General features: G+C 40.3%; 1 protein-coding gene across 3 annotated transcripts in view; it reads right to left on the bottom strand.

The window, feature by feature from the left end:
- Positions 1-4726: 4726 nt before the first annotated feature.
- The window catches only part of SAMD12 (sterile alpha motif domain containing 12), a 513637-nt gene continuing 501636 nt past the window's right edge, over positions 4727-16727 (bottom strand). For all 3 annotated transcript variants that reach the window (XM_072603230.1, XM_072603232.1, XM_072603227.1), the window contains one exon: positions 4727-5675. In XM_072603230.1, coding sequence (XP_072459331.1) covers positions 5653-5675 — 23 coding nt within the window. In that variant the 3' untranslated portion in view covers positions 4727-5652. The remainder of the gene's footprint in view (positions 5676-16727) is intronic.

Raw genomic sequence — 16727 nt, 5'->3', positions numbered from 1 at the left:
CTTTCAATTATCAATGACTAATATAAATTTAAAAATGAACAACTGGTACATCAACAATATTATTCTATTTCATGACCAGTGAAATCCAATTTCATTCAAGCCTTTTACAAAGCATCTTTTCTTCTGCCTGAGCCCAACTGTACAGATATGTAGCCATTCTGCAAGCATCCTCTTTGAGGGCAGGAGGACCAAATCCTGTAAGGACTTGAAGGGCACTTCTCTTTTAAGTTTCTCTCAATCTCACTACTTGTAACTCAGAATTTTTTGGGGTGAAGGAAATGATCATAATAAAGACCTAGTAAGGCTGCAAACATCATCCCTCCTTCCAAACGCCTGAATTAGAATCTCAGTGGAAACATCTACGCTGCACTAGTTATCAAGGGTTCAAATAAGTTACAACTTTTTAAAAAGTTGAGCACGAGTGGTTGGGTTTTAAAAGTCTTCCCTTTCTTTCCTCTGGGAGAATTAGGAGCATACAAAAAATAATGGAGATACTGTCCTTCCTTGCCTTGAGGCAGTTCTGGAGAGCCAAGGATAATGTTGTTGTTTTGTAAAACTGAGTTCATGAAATTTCTGTGGTGACAGAAGGAGATTTAGATGTGGCAGAAGGAAGGGGATTAAGAAAGTCTGAGCTACCTGTCCTTGAAATGTAGCTGAAACTCACCTCTTGACTCTTTCCACTTTTATAGGTCCTTTGACTAGGGATGCTTTCATTCTTTGAACTTGCATCCCCAGAGCCTAGTCTCAGTACCTAACTCTGGCTTAATAACTACTTGTTGAATGATTGATTCAAAGTTATGTCCCAGAGTGGAAGCTGATGCACCACAGTGGTGTGCTAATCAAGTTCCTCCCCCATTGAACTCAAGAAGGTATTATTTGTTGGAATAGGACCCCATGCGTGTTTTTTTTTCCTGTTTGAGCTCTTTATCAAATAATTGAAACCTACCCACAGCACCATGAAAGACAGAGAGAAGTGGAAAGAGAAGAAAGGAGAGGAGTGAGAATATAGCGTGGATTTGGGAAGGGGTGAATAAAAAAAATCTTTAGGGAATAAAGAAAATTTATGTCATTTTCAAAGATTAGACTTTTTTTAAAGCATCTACATCAGTTTTAAATCTAGTTGTCAAGTAACAAAATTACTCTGAAGAATACAGAGGAAAACACTGCACAGAATGAGCTTGCTAATACACTTGGAAACAGGTGGACTGGCACAGCTGAAGAACTAACAGAGATCTTGCAAACTTCTGGGAAATTTTATTTTTCTTTACCAAATCAATTATGTGACATTTGAAACAGAGAGAGAGAGAGAGAGAGAGAGAGAGAGAGAGAGAGAGAGAGAGAGAGAGAGAGAGAGAGAGAGAGAGAGAGAGAGAAAGAGAGACAGAGAGAGAGATAGAGAGAAAGAGAAAGCATTACCAGGTAATGGGGTATAAGTGGGGAAGTCCATTAAAAGTTTTCCTCTTTGGCATATTTTCTCAAATAAGGTTGATATTCCCTGTCTTCCTGGGTGTTAGAGTATATTTCAGTATTTGTTGGAAAATTAAAGACAGTTGGACTCAGCTTAGTGAGTTAGAAGTGTCTTTACTGGGAAAACTCTACTGCATACCCATAATTGTCCAGTCTGTCCTTGCTGGACCTTAGGGGAATTCTGAGGACATGTAGAGGAAGTCTCTGAGGTCTGAGAACCCCAGGGAGCATTTGTAAAATTATGCAATCTTTTAAATTTAAATTCTGTTCCTTAGTGAAAGTTAGCTAATCTCTTCTCTTTCCCAAACCTCATCTTGGCACCCTAGAGATCCTAATAATTATTCATGCCTATTCATTCTCAAGACTATATTTTCCCCTGCAGCGGTGGGTGTGAGTTTGCTTGCTCATAGGAAGATGTGGGGTAGGCTTTGAGAAAATGGAAAAGTGAAGGTTAAAAATTTATAAGTATTTCAACAACATAGTAGTTCACCCTTGCCTCCCCTACCCCCATTCTCCTCAGATCTTAACAAAGACCAATCTCATTCTCTCTCTCCCTCCCTCCTTCCCTCTTTCTTTCTCTCTCTCCCTCCCTCCCTCTCTCCCTCCAAAGGTGCTCTAAGTATTCATACATGATACTCAAGGAAGAATGTTTACCATTTTGGGGAGGCAGCCATGATTAATCTATGTAGGTTCAACCCCTTGCTCCCCCTCCCCCCACATAATCCCACCACCAAAGAAACCCAAGGTTGAATCATAGGTTCATAGATTTAACGTTGGAATGGACTTTAAGTTCAATCCCCTTATTGTACAAATAAGTCCCTTAGGTCTTTGAGAAGAAAAATAATTGGCCTGAAGTCATCCAGATGATAGAGATGAGTTTTGAACCCATCTTCTTCAAACCCGTCTTCTGTTTCTAAATCCAATGTTGCTTCTACTAGGTCCATTTCCCGCTTGAAGCAGTTCTTGAATTTCTAATGCTGTGCTTTCCAAACCATCCCTGGGAGTCACTGAAACAAAACAACCATCCGAAAAATAGGAGTTTGGCTATTTCAATGAATGATAAGTGCTTGGCAGTACTACATGTTTAGAAAAGCTATCTGGAGTCCTCTTGCTTAACTGTATTCTCACAAATGTCAACTCAACAGTGCTCTAACTAGCTCTTTTGATTTGAAACAAGTTGGGAGACTTTTGAAAAAAAAAAAGCAATAGAAGAACGTTTGTTTCTTTCTTTAATGGATTTATGAGCATTTATATTCCTGAAAAAATTTTTCCCTTTGTTTATTCCAAGCAATGACAATAAGACTTTAATCTGGGAAATGGACTCATCTCAGTGTTCAGACTACACTTTCCCAATGCCAAAAGGCTAGGCAATAACACCAGTAGTCTTTAATTTGTTCCATGGGATAGAGGCAAATGACCAAACATGGTAGCTAGCAGATAGTTTTCTCAGGTATTCTAGGAGGACTCCATGGGCACCAGATGATCACAATGTTTTGAGAACCTGGCAGTCTTTCTTTACAAAGACTATGTGGAGTTGAAACCCCATGTTCTATTGTTGTATCATACCAAATGTATGGACACATATACCCATATGGGTGGAATGGAGGAGGGCTGAGGGAAAGGGGTATTAAAAGTACTTATCATAAGGACAGGAAACACAAAACTGGAAGCAAGATGAAAACTAGGAGTGGGATGAGCTGGGAATAAGGCATGGATGGAATTGATGGATTTTTTTCTACCACTTCTCATTTTTGTGACTGATGTACCATGCTGCCTTAGGTCAAGTGGCAGAAAGAAAGAATCACCATGTGCAAGGTACCAGAGGTGTGTTATGAATACTGGTTTTGCTCCCCAGGGGTGGGATGGGGTGGGGAGAGTTGGGGTTGTAAAAAGAATCAACAGGAGAAGCAGCAGGAGAAGGCAAGCAGATTGAAGCCAGTCAGCCCTACTTGTATGACTCAATGGTGACAGCTAGGGAAGTGGGGTAGGGATACTGCTAAAAGCTGGGAATTGTAAGGGACTGATTAGCCCAAGTTTGGTTACCCTAGAGCAGGGGTGGGGCACCTGTGCCCTTGAGGCCACATGTGGTCCTCTAGGTTCTCAAGTATGGTCCTTTGACTAAACCCTTTGACAGAATTCTGGGAAGTTTGGATTCAGTCAAAGAACACTTGAGGACCTAGAAGGCCCACATATGGCCTCAAGGCTGCAGATTCCCCACCCCTGCCCTAGAGTAAAGTCAGCTTTCTCCAAAGTCACTCTAACAAATCTCTTTTGTGACTGCAGTGACACTTTGCTCTCTTGGTATTTACTTGGGGAATAGCTGGGGAATGATTAGGGTGGTGGAGAAAGAGTCCTTACAGGATCTTTAATAATACAGGTTATTTCTCAGTAGACTCCTTTCTCTAGCACTCTCTTGATAAACTTATGTTTATCTATCCTTCCCTCTGACTCACTGGAGTTTCAAGAAGATCTCTGTCTCCTTTTCTGGGAGTTTTCAAGGGAGGCACAATGAGCTAAACCCTTTCAAAACTTGGGAAGATGGTCAACTAGATGAAGGCTATGCGTCTGAAGATATCTCTAAATGCTAAACTTGGGAAAGAACCCAGTCAATTACAAGTTGTCACATGTAGTTTTAAAGAAGTGACTTTCTAGGCTTCATAAGCTAGGCCTGGAATGGCAAGAACTCATGTTTCAACCCTGGAGATAAGTTTTACTGGACCCTTGACTCAGCTCAAATAGTGGTATTAGGTTTCAGAAAACAAATTTGGATCAGCTAAGTAGGATTGGTCCATGAAAGCTATGATGCTTCAAGAGGGACTAAGGATAGAACTCAATGGGTTTTGTTCCAATTAAAACTAAAAAATAATCCCTCCAAATACTGATGGTAAAATAACAGAATGAGAACTAACTGGGGGATGATTAGAAGTTGTTTATGGGAAAAGAAATCCTATTGGAGACTGATACCCATCTCCTTGTGGGAAGCAGTTTGGTCAATTGCTTTGTATGTTTTGCCTTAGAAGGTTCTACTTCTAATGCTATGAGACTGTTAGGCTCACAACATGTCACAAAACATGTTTACGTTAGCAATATGATATAATATTGTGAACATTTCCACTGAGATTGCAGAACTTTTGTAATGGTGCCCATGACTCTTTCTGTAGCATTTTGTAGCAAGCAAGAGCCATGACGTGAACAAATTCTCTTGCATTCACTATCCACTGACCCTTGGCTGCTGATGAAAATGGAATCCCTCTCCTTGTTTTCAAGATCTCTGCTTTTATTGATTAGAGGAAAGTTTATGGTGGCACAATGGAAAGATAAACATGTTTATATTTGTGGGCAATATGAGGGCATCTAGGTATAAGAAAATCATAGGTAACCTCATAATCACCATGGTCCACCTACTACTCCCATGCTCATCTCTTCCTGGCTCAAATCAAGACAGTTGTTTAATAACATGTTATAAGATGAAATCTAACAGTACCACAACCATATCTACACCCAGATACCACAAACCACAAAGGATATGTAAATAGTGGAGTTTGTCTTGGACAATCTCAGCCTAGAAATAGAACAAAATTTTTGGGGAAAAAAAGAAAAAAAGAACACCTTGCTTTTTTTTTTTTCACATATACAGAACGTGCTAATTCTTCTGTGTAGAGCTCACCTATAAAGTGCTTAATAATTGAACGGAATACCTTTAGACAGCATAACTAACAGATACGAGACAAGTTTACATTCCTATCAGGGTGTAATATTGTGAACATTTTCACTGAGATCGCAGAACTGTTGTAATGGTTCCTAAAACATCATGCCATCTGCATACATAATAAAAGAATCCAGTAGTTGCCATGCTAAAATGGGACTTCTAGTGAAGGGCACAGAGAGTCCCCTGAAGGGAACTCAAGTTATGCACAGTGATGAAAACTGGAAGCAATTTCCCAGCTAATGGTCTGTCAATGACCACTTGGAACAAATTAGCACTGGAGATGATGTGCCACATTTTAAATCCATGGCAAACTAGGATTTTCCCAAACCCATCATCTTGACTGAGTGGTTGGAGCTCAGTTAATCTTTCAATTCTCCAAGGTCGTCTTGTGGCACTGCCGTTCTTTCGGCTTTTCATGAGGGAGAGGCCACTTTCATATCAACTGGCAGGACAGCAGCTTTAGAGGCTAATCATGATTATGGAGAACCCTCTGTTGAGGCTGCAAAAGAAATGAAAAAAAAATCAGGAAAGTCATTTATTTCACATGGTACAAATCCTCACATTTCCAGACGCAAAATGTTGTTATTCTGTTCAAACACAGGTGCCTTGAGCCCCAGGTGAAGGCAGTTCAACACTAGAATGGGGTCTCCGACAGAAACTGTCTATAAAAATCTTCCATGGAGAGTGATAAGAACAGTGGAGACACCCATCTTGCTGAGGGGAGGCAGGTTTCACTCCCTGGAAGCAAGAGGATGGACCAGCTCAGCCCTGGGAGTCACATCCAACTCTGTGATTTTTTTCCATTAATAAATCTATTGGAAGGAGATCAGATTGGGACAGGAAGTGGAGATGTGTTTCAGTGCACAGTTTAATTGGGTTTTCCTACCACAGGGCAGATATTGTCATTCAAAGGAAAACCTTCCAGTGATACATACAACTAGGAGAAAAGAAGTCCCATGCTGGAGCTTCTCAGCTTGCTGTTACATCCGCTGCTCCTCCAGTTATCAATTATTTTAGCCATAAAACCTGTAACTTTTAGTTGGTTTTTTAAAACAAATTTTTGATACCTTTTGTTTTTATATCAATGTCATTTGTGAATACTCCTCACTAAAGCCCAACAGAATTCTCCTTTGAAACAACAAACCACAACAGAAAGAACCACAGAGTGGCAACATCTGCCAGTGTATGCAACGTTCTGTCTTTGTACTCCTCTACCTGCCTTCCTCAGATGAAGGAAGTATAATTGTCTTTTCTCTAGGACCACAAAGGCTTTTTGAATTACTTCTGCTTCCTTGTAGTGCATTTTTCATTTATATTGTCTTGTCATTGTACATATTGCTCTCCTGGTTTCACTTTGTATCAGTTCATAGACATCTTCTCTTGTTTCTCTGATTCCTTAGCAATCAATCAACAAACATTTATCGAGCTCCTATCAAGCACCATTATATTATGTAACAGTGCTAAGTGCTGAGCATGCAAAGAGAAAAATGATAGTCCCTTTCCTTCAAGGAGCTTAATTGGGCAGGGGGGAAGCCAGTAGGTAAACACATATATGTATAGTAAGCTACATATATATATATATGTGACATAGGAAATAACAAACAGGGGGAAGGCACTAGGATTACAAGGGGTTGTGGAAGCCTTCAAGCAAAAGATGTGATTTCATTTGGAACTTGAAGGAAGCCAGGGAGGTCAGTAGGTGAAGTGGAGGAGGGAGAACATTCTAGGCCCAGTAGTCAGCCAGAGAAAATGCCTAGAGCTGAGAGATGGAGGGTATTGTTTAAGAAATAACCAGGAGGACAGTGTCACTGGATCTCAGAGTATGTGTAGGGGAATAAAGTGTAAAAAGACTGGAAAGATAGGAAGGGGCTTTGAATGCCAAACAAAACATTTTGCATTCAGTCCTGGAGGTGATTAGGAAATATTGGGGTTAATATTGAGTAGGGCAGGGGGAGATATGATCAGATCTGTGCTTTAGGAAAATCTCTTTAGTGGCTGAATGGGGAGAGACCTGAGGCAGGAAGATCCATGAGTAGGCTACTGTAATAATCCCGGCATGAGTTGATGAAGGACCGCACTAGAGTGGTAGCAGTGTCAGAGGAGAGATGTAGCAGCGGTGAAATTTACAAGTCTTGGCAATAGTTTGGATATGGGGGAATGAGAGACAGTGAAGAATCTCGGATGATTCCTAGGGGACTAGAAGGATGGTGTTACTTTCTACTGTAACAGGGAAGGTAGGAGAAAGGAAGGATTTACAGGGAAAGATGACAAATTCCAGTTTGGACATATTGAGTTTAAGATTGTCTACCAGATATCCAATTCAAAACTTCTGAAAGGAATTTAGATATGAGAAATGGAAGTTAACAGAGAGTTTGGGGCAGGATAGGTATATTTGAGAATCTTCAGCATAGAGATGGTTATTAAATCCATAGTCATTGTTTATTTCTGTCCACTAATATTTCATTAATTCATCAATTACAGTTTGTCCTGCTATTTCCAAATTAATGGGCACTTACTTTGTTTTTGGTTCTTTGCTACCACAAAAAGTGCTGCTATGAATATTTTGGGAGATATATGGCAGCCCTCTCTGTTTGCTTTTGACTTTCTTTGGGGCATATGCCCAAGAGTAGGACTATCACTTTTTATTCTTAACAAAGGGAAGGTCATTCCGTTTCTGTCTGGGTGGCATTTCCTGGATTTCTTGGTTTTAGTCTCTGATCAGTCAGATCAGACAGTCAATATGTATTTATAAATCATCAACTATGTGCTCAGCCTTGAACTAGACACTGTGGGGGTGGTAGGAAAAACAAAACAAAACAAAACCTAAGACATAATATGATCTCTGTCCTTGAGAAACAGCTGAGGAGCCAAGACACACACAAGACATACGAAAAACACAAGTTAAAACAATATACAGTATCTATCACTAGCACTAAATAACAAGACCTTGTACAAAGAATATGCTTAAAAAAACTTTTCAAAAAAGTTAAATCAAATTGTGGCTATCTCACACCCTCAGGGTGTGTTTTTATAAATAATCCAGTTTTCTGAATGGTTAAGGGTTCACCTTCTCAAAGCAAAACAACTTGTAGAATTTAACCCTTTTAATACTGAAATGCTTCTAAACAATACATCATTTAATCATTCCCTGACAACTCTGGGGCATCATACTATGTGTTGTTGTATGTTGTTTAAGTGCTACAATACATAGTGTATTGCACAATGCTGGAAGAGTGATACTGTTGATGAGGTGGCTGCAAACAAGAGTGGAAATGACTTTCCCAAGGTCACAGTAACATCTTTGGTGTTCTGGGACTTGCCTGATGCTGTAGATTGCAAGTTGCTGGGATGCAGAACCCACCCTGCTACTGACTGGGCCATGAAGCATTTAATGCCCATATCCCCCACCTCCCCAAGCCAGCTGTTTAGTTCCTGAAAACAGAATACTGTTTGTGGTAAGAGAAGTTGCCCTCAGGACAAAGTGCTGACCAGTCACCTTGACATAACTGGCCATATGGCTGGGGTTCCTTGGGGGAAGGGGCTACATGGAAAAAGCTCACACTGAAAAAGGTTAACTGATGTTTTCTCTAAAAGAGGCATCATGAAAGAATTGGAAATTGAGGGGATGCCTATCAACTGGGGAATAACTGAGCAAGTTGTTGTATATGATTATGATGTGTGATATAAGAAATGACAAATAGGATGGCTTCAGAAAAACCTGGAAAGACCTATATGAACTAATGCAGAGTCAAGAGAACAGAACCAGAACATTGTACACAGTAACAGCAACATTGTAACAGCAACTGTGAAAGACTTAGATAATTCCAAAGGACCCATGATGAAAAATGCTATATACCTCTACAGAGAGGTACTGATGAACTCTGAGTGTAGACTGAAGAACACTTTAGAAAACTTTATTTTCTTGCTTTAAAAAAAATAACATGGCTATTATGGATATATATTTTACCTGACTTCTTGCCTTCTCCATGGGTGGGGGAGGGGAAAGAATTTGGAACTCAAAATTTAAAAAAATGTTAAGAATAAATTGGGAATAAATAGTTTATAATAATATATAACACAATAAATGCTAATAAAAGAATATTAAAAAATAAAAGAGGTATCATGTCATTCCATAATAATGTCACATGATATCAATAACTGCCACATTGGCTTAATGATTTGAGGAATCATTTGTAACATTACTTCTTGCTTAATCCAGTTTTTTTCTTTTTAATCATTTCTTAAGGAAAATATATTAGGAAGGATCAAATCTTCTCTTCATGTTATCTGAACCCAACTGAAGCACACTTGGCAACATGTTAAGTACTTTTTTTGCCTCTGCAGTTACTTGCACAGCATTTCTCCTTAGGCTTTGATAAGCCCCCAAGGCACTCTGGTTATCATCGTACCAGTGGACCAGCTGGGTCTTGTTGGGGACCAGTTGGGGCTGAATAGCTATAGAGCGTTTGCCTTACATATGACCGTAACAGCAGAACCCAATAGGTGCTTACCAGATTGCAATACTGATAAATTGATGCCTCTAATGGCTTCCTTCTTTACATATGCTATCAGATAGTAATGCTTTGTCCCTAGACCTCCCAAGGCCTTATCCCTACAATAATGTAATACGTGACCACCCTTTCAGTATAATTTCAGGAGGACCCCCTGTATTTCTCAAATTTCTTCCCTTCAGCTTTTAACAAATGTTGAAACACCCTTGCCAAACTGGCTCACTTGTTTCTTATAGGTGATATTTCCATCTCCAGTCTTTGTGTCTTTCCACAGTCTATCTGTCCTCCATCACTAGAATGTTCTCCTTCCTCCTGTCCACCTCTTAGAATCTGAGTTTCCTTAGATGCTTACCTGAAATATCACCTCCTCCATGAGAAGCCTTTCTCTGTTCCCCCAGATGTTAGTACCCTCTCCTGGAAATGAATGTATTTAGAAAGAAGTAACTCTGAGTTAAAATCTAACCTCAGATATGGATGAGTTGTATGACCTGTGCAAGTCACTTAACATCTGTCTATATGCCTCAGTTTCCTCATCTGTAAAATGGGGGTAATAATAATGATACTTATCTCTCAGGGTTGTTGTGAGGTTTAATAAGATAACTGTAAGGCAGTAAGCACAGCGCCTGGCACATAGTAAGTATTATCTAAATGTTAGTCGTCATCATCTAAGCCAGGGCTTATGAACCTTTTTTGTGTCATGGACCCCTCTAGCAGTCTGGTGAAGCCTATGGTCTCCTTGAGATGTTTTTAGATGCATAAAATGAAATACATAGGATTATAAAGAAAATAAAAAACAATGGAATAGTTATTAAATATTTTAAAAAGTTCATGGAACCCAAGTTAAGAACTTCTGTTTCATTTCTGACTTCATATCCTCAAAGCCTTGCACAGCATGCAGTGGAGACTTGAGCACTGCTTTTTTGGACTGCACCTCTGCTATCACTTCTGTAGGAAACTCTCAATGAGGAAATGCCCATCCATCAATGTTCACCATCTACCCTAGGCATTGATAGGTGAAGTGACTTGTCCAGCATTATATAGCTGGCATGGGTCATAGGCAGAAACTTGAACTCAGGTCTTTCTGATTTGGAAGCCAGCTTGCTATCTGCTCTACCATGCTAAGCATTTTCAACTTGAGAAGCACTTATTGTATCTTGAATTGAAAAAAGTTATTGATTCTTCATCTTGGCTTTTATTAACTGCGAGTTCTTCAAATGGTTTTTCTTATGGAAAAATTTTGATTTTTGTTGCAATGAGCAAAAATATCATTTCTCCCTGTACCCTCTCCATGAGAGGAGGGGATGCTGGAAAAAAACAAAACCTTTGTAACAGATCTGTATTGATAAGTAAAACAAACTCCTACATGTACTGAGTGACTATGAGTTCTAAAAGGTTCTGTTAATTCTATTAGTTATGCATGGTGCCCTGGATAGAGTGCTGGGCCTACAGTCAGGAAGACCTGAGTTCAATTTTTGCCTTAGACAGTGTGTGATCTTGGGCAAGTCACTTTACCCTATTTGCCTCAGTTTTCTCATCTGTAAAATGAGCTGGAGAAGGAAATGACAAATCACTTCAGTATCTCTGCTAAGAAAATTCCAAATGGGGTCACAAAGAGTTAGACATGATTGAAACAACTGAACAACAAATGTTAGTTCTGATGGTTATTCCTTTATAGAAAGACTTTGAATATAGTTTTAACCAAAAGACTATGTCTGCTGACTTAGGCAATGCCCCCCACATTACAGGGAACTTTATTATCATATTTACCAGGTTTGGAAGAATTCTAAGGCCATGGTGACCCAGTGAGAGATAAGGCTTAAAATGGCAAAGGAGTGTGGGAAGAGAAATGATCCACAGAAGGAAAATAATTTACTTTAAAGAGACAGGGCAGATGGTAGCAGGAAGGCATTGAGTACTTTAAGGATATAGGGAAGGGGTATATTAGAATGTGGGAAAGGAACAGGAAGGGGAGGTTGGAGATGCCAAACCCAAGCTTTATTTACAATGGGCTCAGTATCGAAGGAATTCATATAAGGCCAGAAAAAGAGAAACCCTAAGTATTCTCTAGGGGAATCAGAGGGAGGACAACTTCCATGGATTTGAGGAGAAACCTATATTTAGAGACGAAGTTTGACTGCTACAAGAAGAGCAATAGCATCAAGTTAACACAGAGATGCTTTATAAATGTTTCTTGAATAGAATGAAGTGATCCATCTTTCACATTTATCTCTGTTTTCATTATGTTTTGTTCTAAAAGCTGCTTAACTCTGGTTCTTTGGCCTTGTTCTAGGTGGATGTTTTCATTTTATCGGGTGCGGGAGAAGAATATTTTGACAGAATTGCAGGAGGCATCTATTTACAGATGACCAATTCCTCCAATAGTAGAGGTTTCCCTCAGAAATAGCTTCTTGGTCCATGTAAGTATGAAAATCTTTTTGTTTCTGTCTTTTGGCATAAACACTGTCCAAATAGCCTCTGGACCATATGGAGACTGGAAGTTCAGTTTTTTATGGGAACCCAGCATTTCTGCTTATTTTCTTGCATGGATTCAATCACTTTGATCACCAACCCAGTGGTTCCATTGACAGGCATTTTTTTTTTTTGCCTTGACCCTGATAAATGGGCTTGGAATTTTGATTTGCTTTGTTTCTTTTTTTTCAGTTCTAGACACAGGTAGAAGAGTTTCTGGACCTGGGTGCAATTGCTGTGGCTACCTTGGAGCAGGATTCCAGGCTGGGTGTTACTGCCAGCACTACATGGAAGCTTTGAGAAGCCAGGGCACTGAGACTCAGGCCCCCAGAACTCTGTGGGCCTCTGTTACATAGGAACTGAGTTAAGATGTGAATCTAATCCTCCTTCACGCCCCTGACACTGAGGTGGCGTAAGGGAGTAACATGTTTCCCAGGGGACAGAGGAGGGAAGTGGTTTTGTATATTCTTCCTTTTGTTGTTCAGTTGTTGAAGTTGTGTCTGACTCTTTGTGACCCTATCTGAGGTTTTCTTGGCAAAGATACTGGAGTGGTGCCATTTCATTTGATAGATGAGGAACTGGGGCAAACAGGGCTATGACTTACCTAGGGTCACATGGCTAATAAGTGTCTGAGGCTGGATATGAATTCACAAAGATGAGTCTTCCTGATGCCAAGCCCAGTGCTCTATCCACTGTGCCATCTAGCTGCCTTTGAAGTAAATATTCCTTTGCAAAAGTCACTCTGACTATTACATGGTTAAATGGAACTGAGATTCAGGGAACCCCTAAAATTGAGGAAACACAATTATTGGGGACTTGAGTCAAAGACACTAGAGGAGTTTGCCATTTTCTTCTCCAGTTCATTTTATAGCTGGGGAAATTGAGGTCAATAGGGTTAAATGACTTGTTCAGGGTCATATAGCTAGTAAGTATTGAGGTCAGATTTGAACTCAGGAAGATGAGTCTGCCTGACTCCAGACCTGGTGCTCTACCCACTGTGCCACCTAGTGCCTCATGAATTTACAGTTATTCTAATAGGAGGAGCACTTGACCTAAAGTCAGGAGATGGGGGTTCCAACCCTGGCTCTCAGAGCCAGCTTATTAGTTAAATGACCTTGGGACAAGTCTATTACTAGCTTTCAATCCCAATTTCCTCCTCAGCAGCCAAGAGGAATACAACTGGCACTGCCCCTCATCCCCCTTTAAGGGGACTAGAGACCCCTGGAGGGGAGGTAAAATGGAACAGCCCTGGCCTTTCAGGCAATGTGGGCCAGAGTAATCACAGTTACATATGGACTTAAAAACATTACTCTGAGGAGGGGTCCATAATAAACAATGCTAAGTAGCACGTCCACAGCACTTTCAAGCGTGCAAGGTCGTTTACCTAGCGCACTTGATACATAGGCTTCTGTAGATTTTACCAGAATTCCAAAGGGGTCAATGGTACAAAAAAGATTAAGAACTCCTGTTCTGAATTAAGTAATTTGAGGGAGCCACACAAAGAAAGCAGACTTCTTGGAGACCACGCCTTTCCTTCAGCTTCTAAACAGATAAATTTCCTGCAGCCTCCTGGTACATTCACTTCAGCCAAACTGTCTGTTCCCTTCTCTCCTGGACCTGCCCTGGGCTCTCCTTCCTCCATGCCTGTGTCTTTGCTAGAACTCCTTCTTCTCCTGTACCAGTCGACTTTTTATTCCTTTAATTCTGCCTGTGCCCCAAAGCCTTTCTTGATCCCCCAGATACCAAACAATCTTATATTCTGAACTTCACATAGCACCTTTGGGTCTAAGTTTCTAGTAATTCATTCTATAGATAATGATGATGATGGTGACAGCTGCTGCTGCTACAACTACTACTACTACCAACTCACATTATATAGTGCTAGAAGTACTTTCTCCACAAGGGTACAGAGAAGTAGGCAGAGCCAGTTGTCTCCTCTCAGTTTGCTGAGGAGGAAACTGGGATTCAAAGGTAGTAAGAGACTTGTCCCAAGATCATTTAACTAGTAAGCTGGCTCTGAGAGCCAGAGTTGGAACCCAAGTCTCCTGACTTTAGGTCAAGTACCCCTCCTATTAGAAATACTATAAGATTCATAGGGCAGCTAGGTGACACAATGGGTAGAGCACCAAGCCTGGAGTCAGGAAGACTTATCTTCCCGAGTTCACCTCCAGCCTCAGACACTTGCTAGTCGTATGATCCTGGGCAAGTCACTTAATCATGTTGGCTTCAATTTCCTCATCTGTAAAATAAGCTGGAGAAGGAAACGGCAAACCACTCCAGTATCTTTTCCAAGAAAATCCCAAATAGGGTCACAAAGAGTCAGACACAACAGAAAAATGCCTGAACAACAAAATAAAACCCACAGAGACAGGGATCCAGCCTTTTATACATTGGCTTTTCTGTGTCCTGTGTGTTCGTCCTTTATTGCTGAAGAAGACCATGCCATCAGAGAAATAATGACATGACTTGAAATTGACTTTTGAGTGAGGGAGGGCTATGCAGGTCACCAGCCTCACTTCTCCTCCAGAGCCATCTGAATCCAGTGACCAGATATTCTTCAGGATGACTGGAGATGGCCCAGGATGAGGCAAACTGGGGTTAAGTGACTTGCTCAAGTTCACACAGCTAGTGAGTGTGAAGTGTCTGAGGTAAGATTTGAACTCAGGTCCTCCTGACTCCTGCACTGGTGCTCCATCCACTGCACCACCTAGCTGCCCCTTTCTGTGTCCTAAACAACTTTCAGAGACTATAGATAGCAGAGAAAGCTACAAAGAATCTGCATTATTCTAGGAAATTCCTCACTGGGAGCTCCCTTTACTGACGAAACCACAGGTCCAATCTACATCTTTTGGACTTGGAGGAGTTAAAGGAATGAAGTTTGAGACCGTTGTAATTTAAGGACTTAGAAAATTGCCTGGGGGCATGGAGAGATGAAGTGACTTGCCTAGGGTCACATAGCCAGGATATGTCAAAGACAGGACTTGAACCCAGATATGCATAAATCTATATTCATGTCTCTACATCTTTTCTTCCCCCCTGCCATCCAGCATAGTATATTACACACAAAATATATTTCATAAATATTTGTGAAATCAACAAAAAAGCTAGTCAAAGCAACATTAAGAGTAATCTCTACCTCTGGGCTTCTTCAGAGAATGCAGGCGTACCTCATTTTACTGAGTTTTGCTTTATTGTGTTTCACAGATAACTGTGCTGTTTTTTGTTTGTTTTACAAATTGGAGGTTCGCGGCAATCTTGCTTAGAATTAGTCGACAGGTGCCAACAGGTATAGTACTATTATGTTTCATGATTTTATTTGTAATCAGTGATCACAGATACAATATCTGTGATCAGTTATTATAATTGTTTTGGGCTTCCATGAACTACACCCATATAAGATAACAAATGTAATCTATAAACGATGTGTGTTCTGACCCTTCTATTCAACCAGTAGCTCCCCCATCTCTCCTCCTCTTCTCAGTCTCTCTATTCTCTGAGAAACAATAATATTAAAGAATATTACATAAACTTAGTTGAAAAAGCAGTGACAGGGTTTGAGAGGATTAATGCCAATTTTGGAAGTTCTACTGTGGGTAAAATGCTATCAAACGGCCTTGTAGGCTACCAAGAAATCTTTTGTGAAAGGGAGAACCAATTGATGTGCAAGTTTCATTGTTGTCTGATCTTAAAAACTTACAATAACCATCTTAACCTTTAGCGACCACCATCCTGATCGGTCAGCAGCCTTTAACATCAAGGTGAGACTCCACCAGCAAAAAGGTCACAACTCGCTGAAGGCTCAGATGAGGGCTAGCATTTTTTAGCAACATTTTTTTTTTTAAATTAAGGTATGTACATTGTTTTCTTTAGACATAATACTCTGGCACACTGAACAGACTATAGTATGGTGTAAACCTAACTTTTATATGCACCGGTGAACCAAAAAATTTGTGTGACTTCCTTTATTGCTACATTCACTTTATTGCGGTGGTCTGGACCTGAACCTGCAATATCTCCTAGGTATGCTCATAATAGCTAGCATTTATAACAGAATGTAAAGGTTTGCAAAATATTCTGTATATACGATCTCATTTGAGCCTCACAAGAACTCTGGGAGGCAGGTGCTACATTGCTACCTTCTTTTTACATATGAGAAAACTAAGACTGAGAGGTTATATGACTTGTCTGGGGTTGAACAGCTAATAATATGAGGAAGTATTTAACTCATGTCTTCCTGAAACAGACTAGTGCTCTAGTCATTGCATCACCTAGCTTCCAATTAACAAAGAAGTAAGGGACAGTTTAGTAGAAGCAAAGGCAACACCAGAATACTTGAAAAGCAAGAAGATGCTCATTCTTAGGACAGAAGCCAACCTCACAGACGGCTGAGAGTGAGATCTGGAACTCAGTTTCCAGCATTGCTACTTTCCTTTTCACTCTAGCATGGTGCTTAAGTAATGTCTTTTAAGAAGAAGAAAGAAATATGGCATAGACGCAGCATCAGCCCAAAGGGTTCAAACAAAGATGGACCTTTCCACTTTGTGGGAACAGCTCTGTGCATTCTATTGAGA

The sequence above is a fragment of the Notamacropus eugenii genome, chromosome 4, assembly GCF_028372415.1.
Source record: "Notamacropus eugenii isolate mMacEug1 chromosome 4, mMacEug1.pri_v2, whole genome shotgun sequence".
NCBI lineage: Eukaryota > Metazoa > Chordata > Mammalia > Diprotodontia > Macropodidae > Notamacropus > Notamacropus eugenii.
This window is presented reverse-complemented; position numbering and strand designations above follow the sequence as displayed.